Here is a 21927-nt window from a genome sequence, read left to right on the forward strand (position 1 = left end):
CTTATAAAAGCAAATGGAAAGAATCCCAGGTAAAGTCACAGCAGACTCATACAACACAATACAAGAAATTAGTAGAGAGTCTACAGTTCAGGTACTACATCCACACGGAGAGAACAAACCACTTTTAGTCCTTTAGCTAACGACTTCAAGCACCTTCCAAACTCTACTCTATACCAGCAAGGCGTCCTAAGGGCACCATCTAACCTATGCCTCCGCACTTCAAGTACCTCTACAGAACCGGCGAAAGCTCAACACGTAAGACTAGGGAATAGGCGCTTTTGAAATCTCCCTAACCTCTGCCAGCCACCATGAGCGAACCAGATACCTGTCCAGATACCTGTCCACCGCCCCCAACTCAATGTAATCACAAACATCTCCGCACTCAAAGTACCTTCACAGAACCAGCGATAGCTCAACTAGGGCGTAGGCGCTTTGGAAATCCGCTTCCACCGCCCCCCAGCCACATGCTACTGCCATTACGACCACCATCCCTGCCAGGCGTTATCGTAACTATACCCGCAGACCTACCCCTACACGCGCCAAAACCTCAGCGGCCTGGACAGAAGCATGCCATACTGCGTCTTTCGACAATGGATGAGGAAATCGCATACCTGGCGATGCACCCTCTACCAGACTCGTCAACATCCCCAACTATTGGCGACTCATCAACATCCCCAACTACTGGCGGCTCATCAACATCCCCAACTACCGGCGCCTCGTCGCCGCCTGGGTTGACCATGTTTTTATCACCAAGAATTTGGAGACTCCAAAAGGAGTATTCCGACAGGATGATTATTGAAGGTCACATGTGTGAGCTGTACATGGAATTAAAAAGGATGGTGCAGTACTACAAGACCATGTACGAAGGTACAGTACATGAGGCTCTCGTGCAGGGGTATTGCGAAGAGGATATGGCGGGTATCCTGGATGGTTTCCAAGGAAAATTTGAGGGCACAGAGTGGCAGGGCATTGGGGGCAGGATAGGGGATGATGTTACTTATCGGGATTATACAGCTTGGGCGAAGGAACGTGGTAATAAGAATAAAGGTGGTAATGCGGGGACATGTCGCCTTCGCCTTCGTATGCAGATGGTGGAAGAACTCGAATCTCGTGGCGCTCAAAATCGATGTCATTAAGTGCCGTCCTTAGACATGTATAAATTTGAACAATTGTCCACCAACACGATCCCATTCATCATTCCATCTATTCCCACTCTCTTCCAGGGCGCCGTTCTTGAGCTGTCGCAATAGAGCATCATCCTTCCCAAAGAGATCAATCAGCTGCTCAGCAAGTTGCTGTGAGCTCGCGAAACCCTTTCCGTTGACGTCCTCTTTGACCAGCTCGGGCCATGCTTCAAATTTGCCCCATCCTACGACTGGCAAGCCTGCGCCAAACATGTCGACAACCTTCATGGGCAGATCGACGCCGGATGACGAGGTGTGAAGAGAGACGCCAAGATCTGCAGAGGCAAGGAGGCGTGCGTAGTCTTGGGGTGTGAGCCATGCTGTGGTGACAATGACGTTCAATAGCTTCTTCTGTTGATTGAGGGCCTTGACTTTCGTGAGATAGTGAGACTGCATGGGCCCTTTTCCAGTAATGATGGCCAGGATCCTTGGTAGATGGGTCTTCGAGGTAGCCTCAGCGGAGTAGGCGACGAGTGCATCAAGCAATATTGAGAAGTCTTCGTCGGCAGTCCAAGACGTAGAGCTCACGATGAGCTTCCAGGGTGTCTTTGAAGAGGGCGAGAGGTCTTGGGCATACTGAGCCGTTTCCGGAAGTCTCGCAAGAAACTGTGTCCGCTCCTGAGAAGTGATGGGACGGAACATGGAGGCTGGTCGATCGTGAAGGGCCTGTGCTGTTATTCCGTAGCTGTCTTTGAGCACGCGGGCCATGGCGTTCGTGACGGTCAGGTGATGTGTTGCAGCCTTTGCGAATATTTTCTCATATCGCTCTGAGATACTGACGAGGGGATGCCTCTTGCCCAGCTTGAGCGCAAGGATTGAGTATCCGAAATTGTGCCAATCGATAATGAGGTCGGTGTTTCTGAGGAAGCACACCAAGCTGGCTATGGCGAGGGTTGGTATTGAAGGAGGATTCTGGACGAGCATCCATCTCCCAGGCTCAGAACGGTAGCCTAGTGCGCGATAAATGGACCTTGCTTGCCAGATAGCTTTGAGAGGTGCTAGAATGGGAAACAGTAGTTTGCTGCTAGACCGCAGGAAAGCTGGTGCTGCAACAAGTGGGATGATTGTGATTAGTGGATTTGAGACGATGTCCGGATGGATCTCTGATTCTGAGGACTGTTAGACAGTACTAGTTTTCTAGCATTTGGAGGTTGGCATACCTTGATACCCGATGAGAAACACCCTGCCACCATGTTTCGCAATGCTCAAGGCATGGTACTGCATGCGGGGTGAGCGGCCAATGTCTCCCAATACAAGTATCTGGACAGTCCGACCCTGCCTCCACTTGAGCGGATCCTTTCCATCTTTTGTCTTCATCTTGATCTCCTTGCCCGTCTCGTCCACGAACTTGGGCGGTTTATCTGCGTATGGATCATATTGGCCCGGCAGCGTCGCCAGCAGAATCGTGAAAAGAGTCGAGATGCAAAGGATGGCGCCCAGCACGACGGTGAATCCGTTGCTAAACTTTTCGGTCAAGACGAAGTCTTCGAACATGTTTTGTCCGTGTGTTGGTGAGGTCCAATTGCGGCTCAACGTGGGAAGATGAGCTGCGTCACCGGGCATCTGTAGCCGCGATTGCGGAGATCAAGACCGGGGTTGTACCGAAACGGGAAGGCGGCCAGGGCTTGCTCTATCTGGGACCCCTGAGCTTGAATTGATGAACGCGGCCGCTATTCCAAACGCCGCGTTGCCTCATTGCAACTGCTTTGACTGACGCCCCGCCAACCCGCTGCTTTCGCTATCCTCTTTCTGCTGGACGTTCTGGTTTGGATCGGAGACAGCGTACGGCCAAGTCTTCGCAACATTGGCGCACTAGACGGCCCACCTCCAGCCTACACCATACACCCCGAGTCAAGACACTTGGACTTGAACACGGTGCCAGCTTGCAGATGGCGTCGACGTATGCGCTGCCTAATGCTTCTACATCGCAAACCTACACCCATGGACGTTCACCATCGCTCTATACTCCCGAACCCTCTCCATACGCGAACAGCCCCTTGAGCGGCGCATCACCTGCAAAAGAGCCCGGCCACCGACATTACCGATCGGACATGAACGGAAGCGGGCATTTGCATGGCGTAATGCACTCGCCATATGCTGAGCACAGTGACCATGGACACGACCACGATCATGGACACAACCGCTCGGCTTCGAACGACTCGACGTATACGCTGAAGCCGTTTCTGAACGGGAGGCCCAAAAATAGGCCACGAGGGGAGTCAGACTTGGGACGGTCAAAGATTACTTCCTCTACAAAATATGGCTTCTCGCCGATACACGAGACTGCTCCTGTCTCTCCCCCCTCACCTTCGTAAGCAAACCCCGTTTCCGTGCTCGGAGGATATCAATTGACACTGAGAAGATCATGGCTCGAACTACCCGAAGCCCTCACCGCGCTCCTCATACCCCTCCCATACATCTTCGCCTCGTTAGCGTACCCCAGCGTAGTCGGACGGGTACAAAAGCTGCCCTCGACCCTCTCAGAAGCCGTTGCAGAAAGTGCGCCCACGGTAGAACTACCGAGTACAATGGGTGAATCCCCACTATTGCACGCCCTAGTCCTCTCCTCCGCCACATTGATACTGGTTGGCCTGATAGCCAAGGTCAACTCCAGCCTACAGCCATTAGACAGACGGAAAGCCGAAAAGGGAACATTTGATATTGGCCAGGCGCCCAAACGCATACTTGGCAATATACTTGGTATGCTGCTACCGTTCTACGCCACGATGCAGCTAGGAGGACCAAAGACAGCCTTAGTGCTGCTAATTGCAGTAGCTGCAGGAATCGGTTCTTTTGATGACAAGCGAGGAAACCCTACGGCGTGGGACCAGCTTCAGCGGACGTTGAAGACACGGAAATCAACATGCATAGTACTCCTGCTGGTCTTGGTCCAGGATGCTATCAAGTCAAGTAATCTCACAAGCACATTACTCGGTCACGGTGTGCTTCTCACATCAATCCTGTTCGCTCCTCCGCCTCTACCGACAGTCGAATTGCCCATCAGAACAGCGTCTCAAAGCGAGGGCTCGTATATCAATCAGCGCCCAGCACGATCCTCCGTATCGAAGGTTTCGTCGCCTCTTGTAAGCTCGTTCGAGAAGACGCTCCTCACAATCGCGTCTGGCCTTATTCTGACTGTCGCCACCATTATGTATTCTCTTATATCATCTTTCTCGCCGTCCCTTTCCCAGCATGCTATATGGTTTTCGACTTTATCAGTGGCATCAGCGACGGCGCTTGTATACTTTGCGCTTCCACGGGCATTAGACAGTCAAAAGCACATTGGTTTGGCATTAGGATGTGTCTTGACTACCGCTTTCAATACCTGGGAACAGTACAACGTGGGCTTCTCTTGGGCTTTATTCCCGTTGAACAGCGCGGTATTCGCTGCAGCGGTTGTTCTGGATACGCGAGCACTCATAGTTCCTACGCCAAATTCTCACGGCCATTCACATTCGAGCCACGCGCATTCTCACGATCATCAACACGACCAGGAACACGATCATCATCTGCATGGGAATCACTCAAGATTCTCTGCGTTCTTGATTGCGCGGGCCACACCAGGTTCTATCATCCACAGTGTCCTGATCGAGAAAGACTCGAGGCGGATTGCGTACTTTGGAGTGTAAGTCACTATCGCGCTCCGCATATGACGTGAAATTTGAGACCTCGCTGACATTGACAGACTCAATCTGGCCTTCATGCTGGTGCAATTCTTTTACGGCTTCGTCAGTGGCTCGTTAGGGCTTCTTACCGACAGCATCCATATGCTCTTCGATTGTGCTGGTCTCGCTGTGGGTCTAGCAGCCGCAGTGATGAGCAAATGGCGCCCGAATGCACGATTTCCGTATGGCTATGGCAAGATTGACACACTGTCTGGCTTTGCAAACGGCGTATTTCTATTGCTCGTCAGTGTAGAAATCATATTCGACGCATTTGAACGTCTTTGGGAGGGTCACGAGCTGCAACGACTGAACGAGCTCCTAGTCGTCAGCATTCTCGGCTTCCTCGTCAACATCGTCGGTCTAACAGCATTTGGGCACGCTCACCATGGCCACGGTCACTCTCACGACCACGGCCATGAAGGTCATGATCATGGCCACTCACATGGCCACTCTCATGATAATGAGAACATGCAGGGCATCTTCTTGCACATCCTCGCCGACGCTCTGGGCTCCGTCGCTGTCATCATCTCTACCCTTCTCACCAAGTACTATGGCTGGTCTGGTTGGGACCCCATCGCATCGTGCATCATCGCTGTTCTGATCTTCTTGTCTGCCATCCCTCTTGTAAAGTCTAGTGGAGCTAGGCTGATGCTGAGCTTACCGAACGATCTCGAATATGGTATTCGAAATACGCTGGGCGAGCTGGGTTCATTGAGGGGCGTAGTGGGTTACGCGGTGCCGAAATTCTGGCTAGAGGACGAGGGCGCCGCACATGCGGAAGCGCATGCTAAAGAAGCGCATGCCTGTGGACACGAGCATAAGCACGACCATGACCATGACCACGACCACGACCACAAACACGATCATTCAGAAGAACACACACATGATCATGATCATGACCATGCTCATAAACACGACCACGACCATGAACATAGCCACGCCGCGCCCAAGCAAAGAATCCTCGGCGTTATTCACATCATTGCCTCGCGAGCCGCAGATGTCGAAGATGTTCGAGAACGTACAACACAGTTCCTCAAAGGCCGGGGTATGGAGGTCGTTGTCCACGTTGAGCATGAAGGCGAAGGACGATGCTTCTGCGGTGGCGGGAGTGGGAAGATGAGCTAAGCAGTCAACGTTTTTGTATATCATGAGACTTTTGGAAGTATACGACAGTTGGGAGATATGCCCCTTGTACATCATCATTACAAAGTAATAAACGGTATTTAGGTCCTCGGGTGTCTGGCTCTGTCGCGTGTTATAAAGGGGCCTCTTCATTTAATGTGACCTGCCTTCGCTCTGTATTTTGTATGCAAATATTCTCCAAATAAATACAAGCACCCTAGGAACTTCAGAACATATAATTTCATAGTCTACTTGGACAGTGTGTAGAAGCTACACATGGCAAAAGTAACAAGACTTGAACAATTCTTCTTGAAGTACTCTTAACTAAAGCTATTGAGAAAAACTTTAACTAGCAAAGACTGGGAGTATAACGACTAGCGAAAACCACTATCCCTCCCAAGGTGCACATGACCCTCTCTACTTGCCCATACTCTGCAAATACACCTCCCACCCATCCTCCAGCAACGCCTTATCCTTCCTCAGCACCTCGACTTCATTCCCCTCCATCCACACCCTCAACCGCTCCCGAACCGCCAAATCACTCGCGCCCAGAATCCTCACAGCCAGCAGCGCAGCATTCGTACTATTGTTGATGCCCACAGTAGCAACCGGCTCGCCCCTCGGCATCTGCGTCATGCTGACTAGACTATCCCATCCATCCATGTGCGTCGCCTTGACGGGCAGACCGATGACGGGCAGCGTGGTCCACGAGGCGCACATACCAGGGAGATGTGCGGCGCCTCCTGCGGCGCCAATGATGACCTTCAACGAAGTAGACGCTGCGGCCTTGGAGAACTCGCGCAGCCAGTCGGGCGTTCGGTGCGCAGAGGTAATCCGCGTGGTGAAGGGAATGTCCAATTTCTCCAGGATCTGAAGACCGGCTTTGAGCACGGGGAGATCAGAGTCGGAGCCCATGATGACGGCGACCAGAGGCTCGCCCTTTGTGCTACTACCGAGTTCTTTGCGCGGTTCTGGGGCTTTTCCTTTTTGGCTGTCGACAAAGTCGATGAGGGGTTGCATTTCACGTTCTGCGGCTGCGAGCGTGGGCGCTGTCACAGTGATGTGGCCCATCTTCCTGCCTGGTCGGGCGTCGCCTTTGCCGTAGAGGTGGACGCTTGCGTTAGGGGATTCGAGGGCCTTGTTTGCGACTTGGACGTGAGAGTCTGGCGTTTGGCCGCCGAGGATGTTGAGCATGATGGATGGTTCGCGCAGACGGAGGCTGGCTTGCGAGATAGGCAAGTCGAGGATAGCGCGAAGGTGTGCATCGTATTGTGAGATGGGGCAGGCTTCGATTGTGTAGTGTCCTGAGTTGTGTGGGCGGGGGGCAATCTCGTTGATGAGCAGACTGTCGTCCTTGAGGAGGAACATTTCGACGCCGAAGACGCCCTTGCCTTCGAATGCGCCGATGGCCTTCTTCGCAAGATCTTGTGCCCTCTGTGCTGTTTTCTCAGATACGTTCCGCGGCGGCGCGTACGTGAGCTTGCATATGCTGTCCTCATGCACCGTCTCCACGGTGGGGAATGTGAGAACACCGTCCTTCGTCTTGACCACCATGACCGCGAGCTCTATTCTGAAGTCCGCCCAGCGTTCCGCGTAGAGTGGCCGCTGACCAAGCGCCTCAAATGCAGCCTCCACGTCGGCCTCGCTCTTGACCACAAAGTTGCCCCGGCCATCGTACGCCTCCGTCTTGCTCTTCAGCATATACGGATATCCATACGTAGCGCCCACCTCTTTCAGCCCGTCGACACCCTTGCCTTCCAAGTCAATGCTGTCTGCGACATCCACTCCGTGCTCTTTCAGATAATGCTTCTGCGCATATTTGTCTTTGATGGTCCTAAGTGTCTTCCAGCTTGGCTCAACAATGACCTCTGACGCAACCTCTTCCAGCATATGCGTGTCCACGTGCTCAATCTCCACGGTGACGACATCTGAAGCCTGTGCCAATGCCTTCACAGCCGCTGCATCCTTGAATGATCCTTCAATGTGTCCGTCGTGGGCAGATATTTGCTTTGCTGGTGATGCTGCTGCATCGAGCACGTTAACTTGGATATTGAGGCGGTTTGCAGCTTCGATGAGCATGCGACCGAGTTGGCCGCCGCCCAGCACTCCGACTTTCCGATTGTCAACCATATTAAGATTATCCGACAGTAGGTCGTAATGTGAGTGTACAGTCAAGTGTCGTCGTGACCTCTTTAGGTCAGTGCATGGGTTAGGCCTAAGTCGGAGCTCTGTGGTTGGGTGAATGTGGGGGAGCCGCAGAAAATTTAGCTCGTGAAAAGTTCAGACACCAACGATTGCAAATTTCACTTCCAGGAGCGAATCATGCACCCTGACTTAAAAATGTACAATTTGATACTGGCACGTCACGTAGAAATCGCAGTCTCACAAGCAGTTATTCAGAAATTAAATAATCATGAGTCCACCTCATGAGCTCGGGAGAGCTCACTGGTACGTTTCCATTGCATATTTGCACATAGAGTATCTTTTTGCAGGCCTTCGAAGAGCCCTTGCCAGTCATGATGCACGCCTCGTAAGTAGTGAATTCCCATGACCATGACCACGCCGACAACCCAAAGAAACAGCGCCACTTCCAGCACACGCTTAGACCTTGAAACCGCGCGACCTTCTGCGGCCACGAGCACGCTCGAACTTGCGGCCCTTGCTCTCGACGTAAGGCTTCTTGTGGGAGTGGGGTCCGAAACCGAAATGCTTGACGGCCTCACGGGCGTTCTTGGGGCCACGGATGAGGACTGTGTTGGATCCAGTGGGGAAGCGGGTAGCGACCTCGTCAATGGTGAGAGTCTCACCACCAGCCTTCAAGATACGGGCGCGGGCAGAGGCGGTGAAGCGGAGAGCCGCGATGGAGAGCTTGGGAAGCTCGAGGAGACGGTTGTCATCGGTGACGGTGCCGACCTGATCTGCGTTAGCATATTCCTACCAGCTCTTTGTTGGAGTGCCGTACAATGACAATGGTCTTTCCCTCGTGCGACTTGGCGGACTGCTTGTTGGCAGCGGTCGCGATGATGCGGGACAAGCTGACGGCTGGCACAATGTTAGTCTTTCTGTTCGACAGGATTCGAGAGTGTGATCGTCTTACGAGGGCGGTTGATCTTGGACATCATGAGGCGTCGCAGAACCACCTTGTTGAAGGGAGCATCGGTACGGCCTGAGAATCTGTTAGCACACCAAGTCCGCGCAACCACAGTGGAAGTACTTACGAGCTAGGAACTTGTACAGGCGTACCAACAGCTTGACGTAGGGGTTGGTAGACTTGGGGATCTCTGTACATTCGTCAATCTCCGTCCTCTCGAAGGTTCATGTTGCGTCTAGAAGACAGCAGTCGCCAGCGCATTGCTGCGCCGACTCGACGGGGTATCACATACTGCGGTGCCCGTCTCGAACATGGTGCTTATCGAGATCAATGCCCATCTTGACTGATTTTGAGCGTGTGGTGTTGAGCTGTGGGTTAGTAACGGGGGTGCTGAAGTCTTTAAAATGCGAATATTCGCGAAGTCGTGTGGCCCCGCCAAGCCGCTAACGAGCACAGCTCACCGCCTTTGGCAGAACTTTAACTTTTTGGCATGTCGCTTATGCCTTGCAGAGCCAACATCGTACCAGGCTCCACGAAAACTGGTCACTCATTTTTGTATCATTATCCTGACCTAGTATAGACGTGGAGACTGGCTGAGCCAAATTTGAGCACCCTGAATCCCTTCCGGCCCTGGCATTACAAGAGATCACAGTACAGTACGCATTGAGCTGTTTTCCTTCACACATGCATTACCATTATATAGCTAAAAGTATATACCTGTCGCAGGGCCCAAAACGGGTAGGTGCTGCGGGGTCTATATGTGACAAAACGTGTACTTTACTCATTTTCCTGTCGTTGCTCCCGGACATGCTGTTGAAACAATAAGAAGTTCCCAAATCACTGCTTCTGAAAACAAGCCCTCCTGGCATGAAAAGAACCCGCTTGTCTATGCGTCGAAACACCAATAACCCAGCCACTCCAAACCACTCCAATATGAGGATAGAATAACAGGGAAGAAGAACAAAGTTGGACATCTGTAAGCACGAGGCGGCTGCAACGATTCAAAGCAAAAGGTGTCGGGTTATGCGATCGTGAATGAATGCTTCCCAGCAAAAGAACGTGTTTATACACCCTTCTCGCCGATAAGCTTGCCAATGCCGCTGTAGACCTTATCAGTCGAATCAGGGGCGTAGCGGGGTCCAAGAGAGCCGAGGACCAAGAACATGGAGATGATGACGGCGGCGAAGATCATCAACTTGCGGAGAACAGGACGTGAGTGGCCGAATTCTTGCCATTTCATGCTGCCCTGGCCGAGATACTCCTTCAGCTTTTCGCCGCCGAGCTTGTAGAAGATGAGGCCACCGAGGGCAATGCTGTAGCCGAAGGCTTGGAGCAGCGAAACGGGGTCCTTGAACAGGAACATGGAAGCAAATACCAGGAGAATATCCTTGAGTACGCCGGAGAGGGTAAGAACGAGCGACGAGGTCCTACCAATCTAGATAATTGTTAGTTTGTGTAGATGATGTAGATGAGGCGAAACATACAAGGAAGACGACCGAGACGTTGAGCAAGAAAGCCACGCTTGCGTTGGCAAACAGAGTAGAAAGCCCAACGCGGTCAATGTCAACCATGGTTAATCTGGGGAGCTCAGTGACCATCAAGACCATGCCGTTGATGACGGCGCAGGCTGGAGCGTAGTAGTAAAGCGAGACAAGAGGGTCCATCTTGAAGTCAGCACCGCTCAGTAGGCTCTCGACCATGACTAGACGGACAGCCTCGAAAACGATGCCAGCGACCTGGAAGAGGAAACCAGTCATGACGAATTTGATCTCGCCCAACGAGGCAATGACGACACCGATAACAATGAACGAGACGTTGCCAAGGGTCTTGAGATTCACAGGGGCGACTCCGAGAGACCAGGTCGCAATGAGAACAGCAACTGGTGTAGTAGCCTATCAGGGGTCAAAACTTGTTCCTGCCAGATGCCACGGGTTCGAACATACCTTGATCATCTGGATGAAAGCCACACTCAAGTAGAGGTATGCCTGGTTACCGCAAATCAAGCTCAAGCTGAAGAAGAGACCAATGGGGACAATGGCTCGAAGGTATACGCGTCCGGTCATAGGCACCTTCTTTCGCGAGTCGAGGATGGTGGTGAAGCGGGCGAGGATTTGGGTCATGATGGTCGCGAAGATGAGATGCCATGTTGTGAGGAAAATGGGAAAGTCTTGTTAGGCATGTTAGTATGCGTTGTTGTGCGAATATTGTGGTGAGTGGTTACGTACGAAAGTTGGCCGTATCCAAGATGTACTTGTTAAAGACGATTGTGCTCGAACTGAGAGTAATCCATGTGCTGCGCATCGATTAGCAGGTGCCATGCAGAGCACAATTGGCGTGGACAGGACATACGCAATGTATACGGCGGGATGGAAGGCGGCGGGCTTGGGCGCAGACTTGAGCGCCTCTGGGTTCACAGTGGGTAGCACTGTCTGGGCTGGGTCGCGGGCAGCGTCAACCGAGGACCTGACTTTCTCGTCTGAAGACATGGTGGAATGCGGCGACTAAAGGAGCGGGTGGTGAAGACGTCGTCGATGTGCGTGGTCGTGTCGAGGGTCAAAGGAGAGGTGGCTGCTTGGTTGGGGGGAGTCGAGGATTCGCGGGGAGTGGGTTAGCGCGGGTCGCTGACTGATGGGTCTCGCTCACGAAGGGCGACAGAACACAATGCGTGGCACAAGCAGCACTCAAGAGCTGTGACGGCGCGCACAGGAATGAGAAGATAAAGGGCGAGAGAAGTGTTGAGAGCTGTAAAAGTGACGGGGCCAGTAGCGCTAGGGGAGGGGGTGGAGCGGAAATCAGCATGGAGCCAGCCCTTCCAGGCCGTCACACAGGGGGTTCGGTGGTTTTGCTCCTGATGGCGCTATCACTGGGCAACGGGCGGACTGGCGAGCTTCCCACACAACAACCAGATGAAGATTGGCGGGAGCAGCGCGGGATTTTGCGCCCCCGGGGGCAACGTGAAACAGATCTGCTGTGGACCCTACGCCCTGTAGCGTATGTACGCGCAATCAGGTCCCCCATGGTAGTGGAGTTGCACCCACGGGAAGGATGAAAAAAAAATACGCGTACTGGGGGCGAAATCACTCCCTCACCCTGCAGAAACCGCAGCCGTCAAGGGTTGCTCCTCGAGACCAGTGGATACAAGCAGGATATCTTGACGCGAGGGAGTTTATTTGAGGGGGGCGTAGACGCGGCTCTGCTGAGAGATCAACAGGACGGACGATAGGGGGCAATGCTTGTCGTCGTCGTCGTCGTCGTCGTCTCAAGAAAAAATCTCCACGGGCAGTAGTCTACTTGCTGTACCAAGTCGCACCAACTGCGACGGCACACCACAAGTGGATGCACCCTGTGTCTGGCGTTGTAGTGTAGCCTCGTATTGTTGTAGTAGAGCTACATTACAGACAGTACACAGCAGTACAGTATAGAGCCGTGACAAGCTTCACCAGTGGCTGGATTAGGCCAGTGTTCGCGCTCGAGCCGTGGCCAACCAGCTGCTGCAGGGGCGAGGGCAACAGAACACAACACAGCTCCCACCCACCCTCGAATCGAAAAAAAAAAAGCACGTCGCCGCCCAGGGAGCGTCACAAGGGAGAGCATCATGGTGCAAAGACGCTGCGGCCAATCAATGCGCCCACGAGCAGCCCTGTTGCTGATTCTAATGCCCCTTTTCTCTCGTTGCCGCATCAAGCTTCTTCAGCCGAGTTCTGCGGTGTACCCTTACCCTGCACACCCACCCGCCTAGCAGAACATCGCCCTTGGCGCGCTTGCTTTATCGTAGAGCTATAATTCCCTCCACCACGCCCCCAGGCGGCTCTTGCCACTGCTCCACCTATTGTCTACTACTCCACCGTGTTACTGCTCGCGCACCAAAGTACATGTTGAACCTCGCCCGCCAGACTTTGAAGAGAGTTCCTAGTTTTCAAGAGCTGCTACAGGGCAAGATGGGATCCGCCAAGGAAGAAATGTACCTCTCACCGCCTGCCCGCATTCCTCCCATGGAGAACGAGCTGACCATACCAAAGTTCAGTTGATGTCCTCGTCATTGGCGCTGGGCCGACGGGTTTGGGAGCAGCAAAGCGCCTCAACCAGATTGTACGCTCCACCACCCACCTGTCAACCATGGCGGGGCAACTGCTAACACGCTCAGGACGGCCCCTCATGGCTGATTGTAGACTCGAATGAGACGCCTGGTGGTCTGGCTTCTACCGATGTCACCCCAGAAGGCTTCGTGAGTACCTGTGCCTCGAATTGACCTGTCTGGTCGGCTCTAACCCGACTGCAGCTCTACGATGTTGGCGGCCATGTCATCTTCTCCCACTACAAGTACTTCGACGACTGCATTGACGAGGCCCTCCCCAACGATGACGACTGGTACACACATCAGCGCATCTCATACGTCCGCTACAAGGGCCTATGGGTCCCCTACCCTTTCCAGAACAACCTGTCCATGTTGCCCAAGGACGACCAGGCAAGGTGCGTTGACGGCTTGATCGACGCCGCACTCGAGGCCCGCGTGGCCAACACAAAGGCCAAGAACTTTGATGAGTGGATCATGCGGCAGATGGGTGTCGGCATCGCCGACGTCTTCATGAGGCCCTACAATTACAAGGTGTGGGCTGTGCCCACCACCAAGATGCAGTGTGAATGGCTGGGCGAGCGTGTCGCTGCCCCCAACGTCAAGGGCGTCATCAACAACATCATCCACAACAAGACCGCAGGAAACTGGGGACCCAACGCCACCTTCCGATTCCCTGCCCGCGATGGCACGGGCGGTATCTGGGTCGCTGTCGCAAAGACACTACCTGAATCCAAGACACGATATGGCGAGCACGCCACGGTGACCAAGGTCGATGCTGCTGGCCACCGAGTAACCCTCAAGGACGGCACCGTAGTCAACTACAAGAAGCTCGTCAACACCATGGCCGTCGATTCTCTCGTCGAGTCCATTGGTGACAAGGAGCTCATTAGCCTCAGCAAGGAACTCTATTTCTCAAGCACCCACGTCATTGGCGTTGGCATTCGCGGAGAGCGACCTGAGCGCATTGGCGACAAGTGCTGGCTATACTTCCCCGAGGACAACTGCCCATTCTACCGCGCCACCATCTTCTCCAACTACTCGCCATACAACCAGCCGCAAAAAGACGTCAAGCTCGCCACTCAACAGCTTGCCGACGGCTCCAAGCCCAGCTCTACCGAGCCCAAGGAAGGCCCGTACTGGTCTATCATGCTTGAAGTCTCCGAATCCGGCTTGAAGCCCGTAGATGGGAAGAATATGCTCAGGGATTCGATTCAGGGTCTCATCAACACCGAGATGATCAAGCCCGATGACGAGATCGTCACCACCTACCACCGACGCTTTGACCACGGATACCCCACCCCCTCGCTCGAGCGTGAGGGTGCCCTCACCAAGCTTCTTCCCGCGCTCCAGGCTCAGGACATTTGGTCGCGTGGTCGCTTTGGTTCCTGGCGTTACGAGGTTGGCAACCAGGACCATTCGTTTATGCTGGGTGTCGAGGCTGTCGACAACATTGTTAATGGCTCTGTCGAGCTCACGCTCAACTACCCTGACTTTGTCAACAGCCGCAAGAACACGGAGCGCCGCCTGGAAGATGGTGCTCAGATCTTTGCCAAGTCATCTCTGTCACTGAGGAACAAGGGTGTCGATTAGACCACAATACACGGAGATTATGAACATGTGACGGATTGGGAAATGTTATGGAATACCACGTAATGACATGATTGGGAAGGACTGCTGGGAGCAGGGAGTTTGCACTTATTTGCATGAAGTCTTGGAGATAGACGCATTTCGTCATACATCTTCCAGATGCTGGCGAAGATAATAAAGTGGCATATAAATATAGATACTTTTACCGGTATAAAAAGCGATTCATACGTTTTTTCTCACGCCTCAAATACTGAAAAAGTCAACTAGTCCTGCAAAATAGCGGATACTAATTAAGAAAAATCTAGTCTTACACAAACCTTTTTCCAGGTTTAATCTTAAGCTACGTAATAGGATGTATGATTAACAAGTAAGTAGCTTATATTATGCGTATAAAGAGGTCTGAAATCGGGCCCTAATTAGGCTTAACAGCGACTAGGAATGGCCCCGGAGCTTCTTTTAATAGTTTCCCTCCTAAAAGCTTCTTCCTTAGAGATTCCTTCTTCTAAGAGTATTCTCCTTAGAGCTCTTCTTTCCTCGTAGGATTTCTTTCCTAGAAGCTTTTTACTCCCTAGAGCTCATCGCTCCTCGGCGACCCTCTATCCTTGGAGAGATTCTTCGCGGAGACTATCTCTGCTCGAAGCATAGTTCTCCTATAAGAGTGCTTCCAGGACCTCAAGCCACTCTGGAGAGTTTGTCAAGCTGCTCTGCGGGCAAGCGCTTGGGTCCTCGTCGAGAATGTTCCCCGCATTGCGGCCGTCTTTCGTTCTCAACAACGCTCGTCACCAGCACAAGTAACTGCATTCGTCATTCTCGCGCCGTTAAGGTAACTTGATAATCTGCATCGTTCCTTGTCACCATCTCATGACCAGTTTTCGCTGTAATCTGAGGCCTGTAACCTTGAGCACAAAATTCCTATCTTCTCAGACATCTAACGCGTACTCATCGACACAAACGAGCGCGACCATGTCACAAATTCAGGAATCGTATACCGGACAGAGTGGAATTCTATATACCACCCAGGAAGTTCTACAAGAGGACGAAACGCCTCCGCGACGCGTATGCTCAAGCCATGATAACGCCGGTCGAAAGTACATCCTCAAATACATCCCTGAAGTCAATTATTCGTATCTCGAAAAGGAAATCTACGGTAGACTGCGTGAAGATGCCAAAAACGTCCGAATTATTGAAGACGCCATTCCAGACAAGTCTATGTTTGTTTTCAAATATTTCCGGAGCCATTTTCTCGGCCTTGTTCAACAGAAGAATCTGCCCTTGGACGTGACGAAAACAATTCTAAAACAAGCTCTACTTGGCATCGCGGAGATGCACGATAAAGAAATTGTGCATTCAGGTCAATTCTCTTTTCCCTAGCTAAATTTGAGGAACGCGGGCTAATCTCTCTCGCTAGATATCAAGGCTGATAACATCCTCGTTGATTGGGAGGACGGTCGGGGGGAAATTGCAATTGACCAAGTGAAAATTGCGGATCTGGAAGATGCTGCATATGTCCCCCCGAATACTGCAATCGTTGGAAAACAGGCGGGCAACTACATGTGGCGAAGCCCCGAAGCCCATGCGAGTGGTCCCATTGGGAAGCCTTCCGACATTTTTTCATTCGCAATAGTTGTAAGTGTCATACTACTCACCGCAGCCATTTAGAATTTTGCTCTAACAGTTTAGATGATATACGCTCTGAGTAAACGGATCATCTTCCATGTTACCGACGAAGAACTCGACGGCGGCAAGCTTGAGCGGATCGCAATCGTGATTGAGCGCCAAATGTCGTTCTTTGGCGAATGGCAGAGCACCAACGAGTTCATTGGGGACCATCTCGCACCGGATAATCCGTACGGCCAGGTCTTCCTGATCACACGTGATGGATTTGGACTAGGAACGCCCAGAAATCCGTTTCGATTGTCGAACAGTTTTGATGATGACTTTAAAGACTTGGTGGTGAACATGACGGATTTCAATCCTGCAAAGAGGATCACCGCGAGAGAGGCACTGCAGCATAAGTGGTTCAATGGCGTCTGATATCTATAGGAATGAATATTTATCTTTCCACTGTACGTTGCATCTGCTGAAAGTAGCTATGGAGCAACTGCAAAAGCACATTACAATGTGTACGGTTAGGAACTTAAACTTGCTAGGATAGAATGGAAAGGGACTTGGGGTGACCAGATCAGGACTAGAATCAGGACAAGGAACAGAAAGGGAGTTCAGCATAAGCAGCCTGAGGCACCACGATTTTAATCATAACTAAGCCTGAGCAAGCGTAATCCAGTCTGAGCAGAATTAAGCTGAATCAGATTTTGCTCATATAATGAGCCAAAATCGACTAACGTAGCTGGGTGTATGCCAGGAGTAGATTTGACATAATTTTACACGCCCCACTAATCTCCAGTGTCAGCCTCATCATTTTTTCTTTACCCCCCCTGCTACAGATGATGAAATTTTCAATGTCGTGATACCAGCCATCTATCTCCAACGGGCCGTGTGCGGTGCTTGTGTGACGCGTGTTACGGTGGAGAGCGCGGGTACAGCCGAGATGAGGGAGGATAGAGTGGATCATGTTTAATTTTCTGTGTGGGTTTGGCGCGGGATCGAGTTCAGTTGAGGTGGATGGGTTTCACTTTACATGATGGTGCGTGAAACAGGGCGTCCCAACCTGCTGGGTGGGTGCTGTAGTACTGTATAATCTCGTCTCAGTGGGATTGCCAGTCGAGTAAGCTAGTGAAAAAAATCAATGTCTTGACAGAACTTCACAGATGGTGTATTGCATTTTAGTGTAGAATACACGCCAACTACTACTGCCCCTTCTTCGCTCTGAATTGTCTCAGCAACTCTCTTTCTTCTTCGTCCTTGGCAACAAACTCTTGCTCCCCGACCGGCAAGACTTGATGCTTCCACGCCTTTCCACCTGCACCATACTCGGCACTAACCTGCGCGTCACCTACAATCACCCACTTGTATATCGTCAGGCCCTCGAGACCCACTGGGCCGCGAGAATGGATCTTGTTGGTAGAGATGCCGACCTCTGTTCCAAAGCCGTAGCGCTGGCCGTCCGCCATGCGCGTCGAGGTATTCCAGTACACAGATGAGGAATCGATGGCTGCAAGGAAGGTCTTGGCAGTGGTTTCTGAGGTGGTGAGAATAGCATCCGTGTGGTGTGACCCGTGTGTGTTGATGTGTGATATGGCTTCATCTAAGTTTGCTACAGTTTTGATGGCAATTATGTAGTCCAAGAACTCTGTGTCAAAGTCCTCGGGTCCTGCTTCCTGTAGTAGCGTCGCCGAGTGTGCGTCTAGTTTTCCTTTTAGAGCGGAGAGGGATGCGGGGTCGCAGCGCAGTGAGACGCCTTTTTGCAGTAACGCTTCGGCGATTGAAGGGAGCGATGTGCTAAGCGCCGATTCTGCAACGAGCAGCTGCTCTAGGGCATTGCAGCCCGCAGGATACGATGTCTTCGCATCAATGATGATCTTGGTGGCCTTGTCGGCGGGATAGTCGTCGCAGAGGTACGCCGAGCATATGCCGTCGGCATGACCAAGGACGGGAATAGTTGTCGTGTCTTTGACGTAGCGGACGAGCTTGTTGCCTCCTCTTGGGATACACAGGTCAATGTAAGTATCCTGCTTCAAAAGGTCGGCGATGACATCATGTGTTTGGACAAGTTGTAGACAATCTGACGGGACTGCTGTTGACGACAAGGCTTTTGAGATGATTGATGCGATGGCCGCGAAGCTGTTGCTGGATTCCCGACCGCCTTTGAGAATCGCAGCGTTACCGGACTTGATAGCGAGGGCAGAGATGTTGGCAATGACTTCCGGACGGGCCTCGAAGATGATGAGAAGCACGCCGATGGGACATGTTATCCGCGACAAGGTAAGGTTGTCGTCGAGCAAAGTCTTCGCGGTGGTCTTGTTGATGGGATCTTCCAGTACCCTTACGTCCAAGATCCCCTGCAGCATATCCTCATACTTGCCCGGCTTGCCCAAGTCCAATCTCTTCACCAAACTCGCACTAAGCGTGCCCCCCGCAGCGGCCTTGTTCGCCGCTTCCAGATCTTTGGCATTAGCAGCTAGCACCTCGTCTTTGCCATCAGCTAGCGCCTTGTGGATAGCAGTCAACGCGGCATTGCGCTCCTCAGTCGACAGCACCGCGAGTTTCCGGGAGCCAAGTCTTGCGGCCTGCGCGACCTCGAGCGGCGTCGCGTTTGTAAGAGACATTCCTCTCGTATTAGGGTTACTCCAGTGTGGTGACTAGGTGGTGAGACGTGGTAACGCTGGGAGCCTTTTGCAGTGGACGCGTGACTCAGAGACGCTCAAAGAGGAAGAAAACTTTCTCCCAAGGGTAGGGTGTACTTCGTATGCAGGGCCTGGAGCGGCTGCAGGTGCTATTGGCGATCTGGGGGCAAATCGTATGCAATGTAGTGGTATCTAAAGATAGGTGCGTTCGCATTATCGGTGGGATGATTCACTGGTGTTGCGGGGTCCATCGATCGGCGCCACAGCCGTGTGTGGCGGCACAGCTGCAGAACGCCACAACTCGTCCCTCCCCATCATCATCATCAAGCACGTTGTCATGGCCGCGCATTCTATTGACTTCACATCTATAATGTCAATAGCAGCGGACAATACAGAGCAGTTGTCCTTGAGCCTTTTCCTATTCTGCTCGGCCTTCCGACTAAAAGCGTTCGGGTCGCGGTCGTCGTGAATGGTGGCTGGGTTCAGCTGCCAGCCGCCAACAACGCTTTGTCACCTCGCCAACCTCTCCAAATCCATCCACTCTCCGCGTCGCAAATGGCACGCCACGCTATTCTAGCCTGATTATACAGCGACCTACGTATGTCGTTGTCCACGAGATGGCTGGAAGTACTTTTAGAGACACTTATAACCCGGGACGATGGGCCTGGCACAAGCATCACCCACACACACCATCCACTACCTCCTCAAGTGCTGAGCAGGTAACCAAGCAATTCACGCTTCTACCTTGAACTCATATACATTGTGTCCTGGTACTCACCTACTATTGCGACATCCTCACTACACACTTACTAGACGATATCCTCGTACTACGACACTACACACATCACGATGCGCTCCACGATAAGAGCACTCGCCGCGCTGGCTTCGGCCGCACTCATCGCTCCCTCGGTCGCGCAGACATACTCCAACTGCAACCCGCTACTACGAAGCGACTGCCCTCCGGATTCAGCCCTCGGCCGAACCGTCAACATCGACTTGACGTCTGCGTCCGACAGCTTCACCCCCCAAAGCAATCCCACTTACGGTTCGGACGGCGTCTCCTTCACAATATCCAAGTCGGGCCAAGCACCTCAACTCACCTCGAAATGGTACATCATGTACGGCAAGGTCGAGATAGTCGTCAAGGCATCACCCGGAGCCGGCATTGTTAGCAGCGTTGTCCTCCAGTCCAACACACTCGACGAGATTGATTGGGAGTGGCTCGGCTCGAACCCCAACGAAGTGCAGTCGAACTACTTCGGCAAGGGGCAAACCACCACCTACAACCGCGGCGCTTTCCACCAGGATCCTGGCAGCCAGGACAACTGGAAGAAATACACCATCGACTGGACGCCCGAGCAGATTGTCTGGCAGATCGACGGAGTCACTGTCCGCACTCTGGAGCCTGCAAACGCCCAAGACCAATACCCTCAATCGCCTATGCAGGTCAAGTTCGGTTCATGGAGCGGTGGTGATCCAGCAAATGCCGAAGGCACCATCAAGTGGGCGCGCGGCCCGACCGACTATACCAAGGGACCCTTTTCCATGAAGGTCAAGTCGCTCATGGTTCAGGATTACTCCACTGGTACGCAATACGTCTACGGCGACCAAACTGGATCGTCGAAATCCATCAAGGCCGTCGGTGGTACTGTCTTTTCTGGTGGCAAAGCTCCGGTCCAGAACGCACCTGAAGTAACATCCACGGCTTCTGGACAACCAATCCCATTTACTCTCACCGAGACCTCCGGCTACGAACGCCCCAGCGTGTTCCCCTGGGTACCCAACCCGTCTGTCTCCAAGGCACCTCAACCCACCTTTGCGAACTACCCCGGGCTTCCGAGCGGGTGGACCGTCTCAGATACCGGCAAAGTTGTTCCACCCAGCTCAGCCACTGTCAGTAAGCCTAGTTGCGCCTTCCTGCTCACGACATTATGCTAACATGCCTTTTAGACATCCCCTCTCGCTTCCTATACCTCATTGCCGGCTGCTTCGCCTACGGGTTCCTCTGGCGACTATAAGCCCGAGGTCTCTACTGGCTATGACGACAAGGGCTTCACCACCCTTGTCACTGTCTACCCTGGTACTGCCCGCCCCACTGCCGGCAACAGCACCAAATTACTAGAGAACAACGCTGCAAAATCGCCTGTTCAGGCTGCAGCCGTCACCGGCGATGCTCCCCAACCGCTTACCGGCAACTTCTACCCTCAACTACTCGCCTTTGTGGCCATTGTCGTCGCACTAGTGAGCCTCTAGATTTATCCACAATTCAGAGACATTGTATGGGTATTTTTTGCGGCGCAATGGATTGGGATTCTAGCCATAAAGGCAGGGTGCTAGGAATGAACAAGTAATGGGTAGACGAGTTTGTCACGGGAAATGATTCTGGGAACGGAACTTGTATATGTAGGATTATGATTATGATTGGATAGGTATTGTACATATGGCATTGCATAGCGTGGGATGGGATGGGAAACACGAGCTATTGCTCTATAGATAATCTAGATAGCGAACATTGAAATGTAGATGCATCACTACACATTACATCGTCTATCGCTCTTTCATCTTACTTACAGCCCTAACGCATCTTATGCAGTTTCGATTGATCGTTAATTAATTATGCGCAAATCCGCATCCTCGGAACGCTCATGGTACTTCGGTGGGAGTGTGGGAAAAGCCGCGTTCAAGCTTAGATCGTATAAGTAGAGTAGATACGGGGTTAGTCACTAAAGGACATATCAAAGAACCGATCTATCCCTATCGCTCTAGACTTCCTGTTTGCACCACCTCTACCATTACTCCATTTCCTCTACATCACAATACACAACACGCATTTTACTCTCTCACGTACCCCCCCGCCCCACAAAAAAGAACCCCTCACAGAAGAGACACGGTGAACAATTCCAGCATTTCAAAAAGTGCGCATTAAGGGCTATTTATACACTTCAAAGAAAAATCCGTC

At 52.3% G+C, this 21927-nt stretch overlaps 10 protein-coding genes across 10 annotated transcripts; 5 read left to right on the forward strand and 5 right to left on the reverse strand.

Annotated features, from left to right (window-relative positions):
- Positions 1-308: 308 nt before the first annotated feature.
- Positions 309-1036, forward strand: K460DRAFT_410885 (uncharacterized protein; the record flags this gene model as incomplete). The annotated part of the gene is made up of 2 exons (XM_040937426.1): positions 309-958; positions 1015-1036. The coding sequence occupies 2 exons, from the start codon at positions 309-311 to the stop codon at positions 1034-1036; spliced, it is 672 nt and encodes a 223-aa protein (XP_040782849.1).
- A 109-nt stretch (positions 1037-1145) lies between these two features.
- On the reverse strand, positions 1146-2678 carry K460DRAFT_296933 (glycosyltransferase family 33 protein; the record flags this gene model as incomplete). The annotated part of the gene is made up of 2 exons (XM_040929666.1): positions 1146-2293; positions 2345-2678. The coding sequence occupies 2 exons, from the start codon at positions 2676-2678 to the stop codon at positions 1146-1148; spliced, it is 1482 nt and encodes a 493-aa protein (XP_040782850.1).
- A 395-nt stretch (positions 2679-3073) lies between these two features.
- Positions 3074-5974, forward strand: K460DRAFT_410887 (cation efflux protein; the record flags this gene model as incomplete). The annotated part of the gene is made up of 3 exons (XM_040937427.1): positions 3074-3495; positions 3547-4809; positions 4870-5974. 3 exons carry the CDS (start codon positions 3074-3076, stop codon positions 5972-5974), a joined length of 2790 nt encoding a protein of 929 aa, XP_040782851.1.
- Positions 5975-6272: 298 nt separating this feature from the next.
- Positions 6273-8072, reverse strand: K460DRAFT_371498 (phosphoribosylaminoimidazole carboxylase). The gene has a single exon (XM_040934366.1). It carries the CDS (start codon positions 8048-8050, stop codon positions 6389-6391), a length of 1662 nt encoding a protein of 553 aa, XP_040782852.1. The 5' UTR covers positions 8051-8072; the 3' UTR covers positions 6273-6388.
- A 350-nt stretch (positions 8073-8422) lies between these two features.
- K460DRAFT_348589 (60S ribosomal protein-like protein L18) lies at positions 8423-9400 on the reverse strand (the record flags this gene model as incomplete). The annotated part of the gene is made up of 5 exons (XM_040931391.1): positions 8423-8884; positions 8934-9013; positions 9069-9137; positions 9190-9252; positions 9355-9400. 5 exons carry the CDS (start codon positions 9398-9400, stop codon positions 8573-8575), a joined length of 570 nt encoding a protein of 189 aa, XP_040782853.1. The 3' UTR covers positions 8423-8572.
- A 725-nt stretch (positions 9401-10125) lies between these two features.
- Positions 10126-11548, reverse strand: K460DRAFT_381137 (TPT-domain-containing protein; the record flags this gene model as incomplete). Its single annotated transcript, XM_040935323.1, has 5 exons — positions 10126-10497; positions 10547-10954; positions 11006-11229; positions 11288-11355; positions 11412-11548. The coding sequence occupies 5 exons, from the start codon at positions 11546-11548 to the stop codon at positions 10126-10128; spliced, it is 1209 nt and encodes a 402-aa protein (XP_040782854.1).
- A 1187-nt stretch (positions 11549-12735) lies between these two features.
- Positions 12736-14934, forward strand: K460DRAFT_322797 (UDP-galactopyranose mutase-like protein). The gene is made up of 4 exons (XM_040930526.1): positions 12736-13023; positions 13082-13151; positions 13207-13287; positions 13342-14934. Exons 1-4 carry the CDS (start codon positions 12935-12937, stop codon positions 14725-14727), a joined length of 1626 nt encoding a protein of 541 aa, XP_040782855.1. The 5' UTR covers positions 12736-12934; the 3' UTR covers positions 14728-14934.
- Positions 14935-15687: 753 nt separating this feature from the next.
- Positions 15688-16758, forward strand: K460DRAFT_381139 (kinase-like protein; the record flags this gene model as incomplete). The annotated part of the gene is made up of 3 exons (XM_040935324.1): positions 15688-16075; positions 16133-16350; positions 16405-16758. The coding sequence occupies 3 exons, from the start codon at positions 15688-15690 to the stop codon at positions 16756-16758; spliced, it is 960 nt and encodes a 319-aa protein (XP_040782856.1).
- A 773-nt stretch (positions 16759-17531) lies between these two features.
- On the reverse strand, positions 17532-18950 carry K460DRAFT_296961 (gamma-glutamyl phosphate reductase GPR; the record flags this gene model as incomplete). The annotated part of the gene is made up of 1 exon (XM_040929667.1): positions 17532-18950. One exon carries the CDS (start codon positions 18948-18950, stop codon positions 17532-17534), a length of 1419 nt encoding a protein of 472 aa, XP_040782857.1.
- Positions 18951-19333: 383 nt separating this feature from the next.
- Positions 19334-21506, forward strand: K460DRAFT_348602 (glycoside hydrolase family 16 protein). Its single transcript, XM_040931392.1, has 2 exons — positions 19334-20861; positions 20919-21506. The coding sequence occupies exons 1-2, from the start codon at positions 19818-19820 to the stop codon at positions 21219-21221; spliced, it is 1347 nt and encodes a 448-aa protein (XP_040782858.1). The 5' UTR covers positions 19334-19817; the 3' UTR covers positions 21222-21506.
- The last annotated feature ends 421 nt before the right edge of the window (positions 21507-21927 follow it).

The sequence above is a fragment of the Cucurbitaria berberidis genome, assembly GCF_010015615.1.
Source record: "Cucurbitaria berberidis CBS 394.84 unplaced genomic scaffold K460scaffold_7, whole genome shotgun sequence".
In the NCBI taxonomy this organism is placed as follows: domain Eukaryota; kingdom Fungi; phylum Ascomycota; class Dothideomycetes; order Pleosporales; family Cucurbitariaceae; genus Cucurbitaria; species Cucurbitaria berberidis.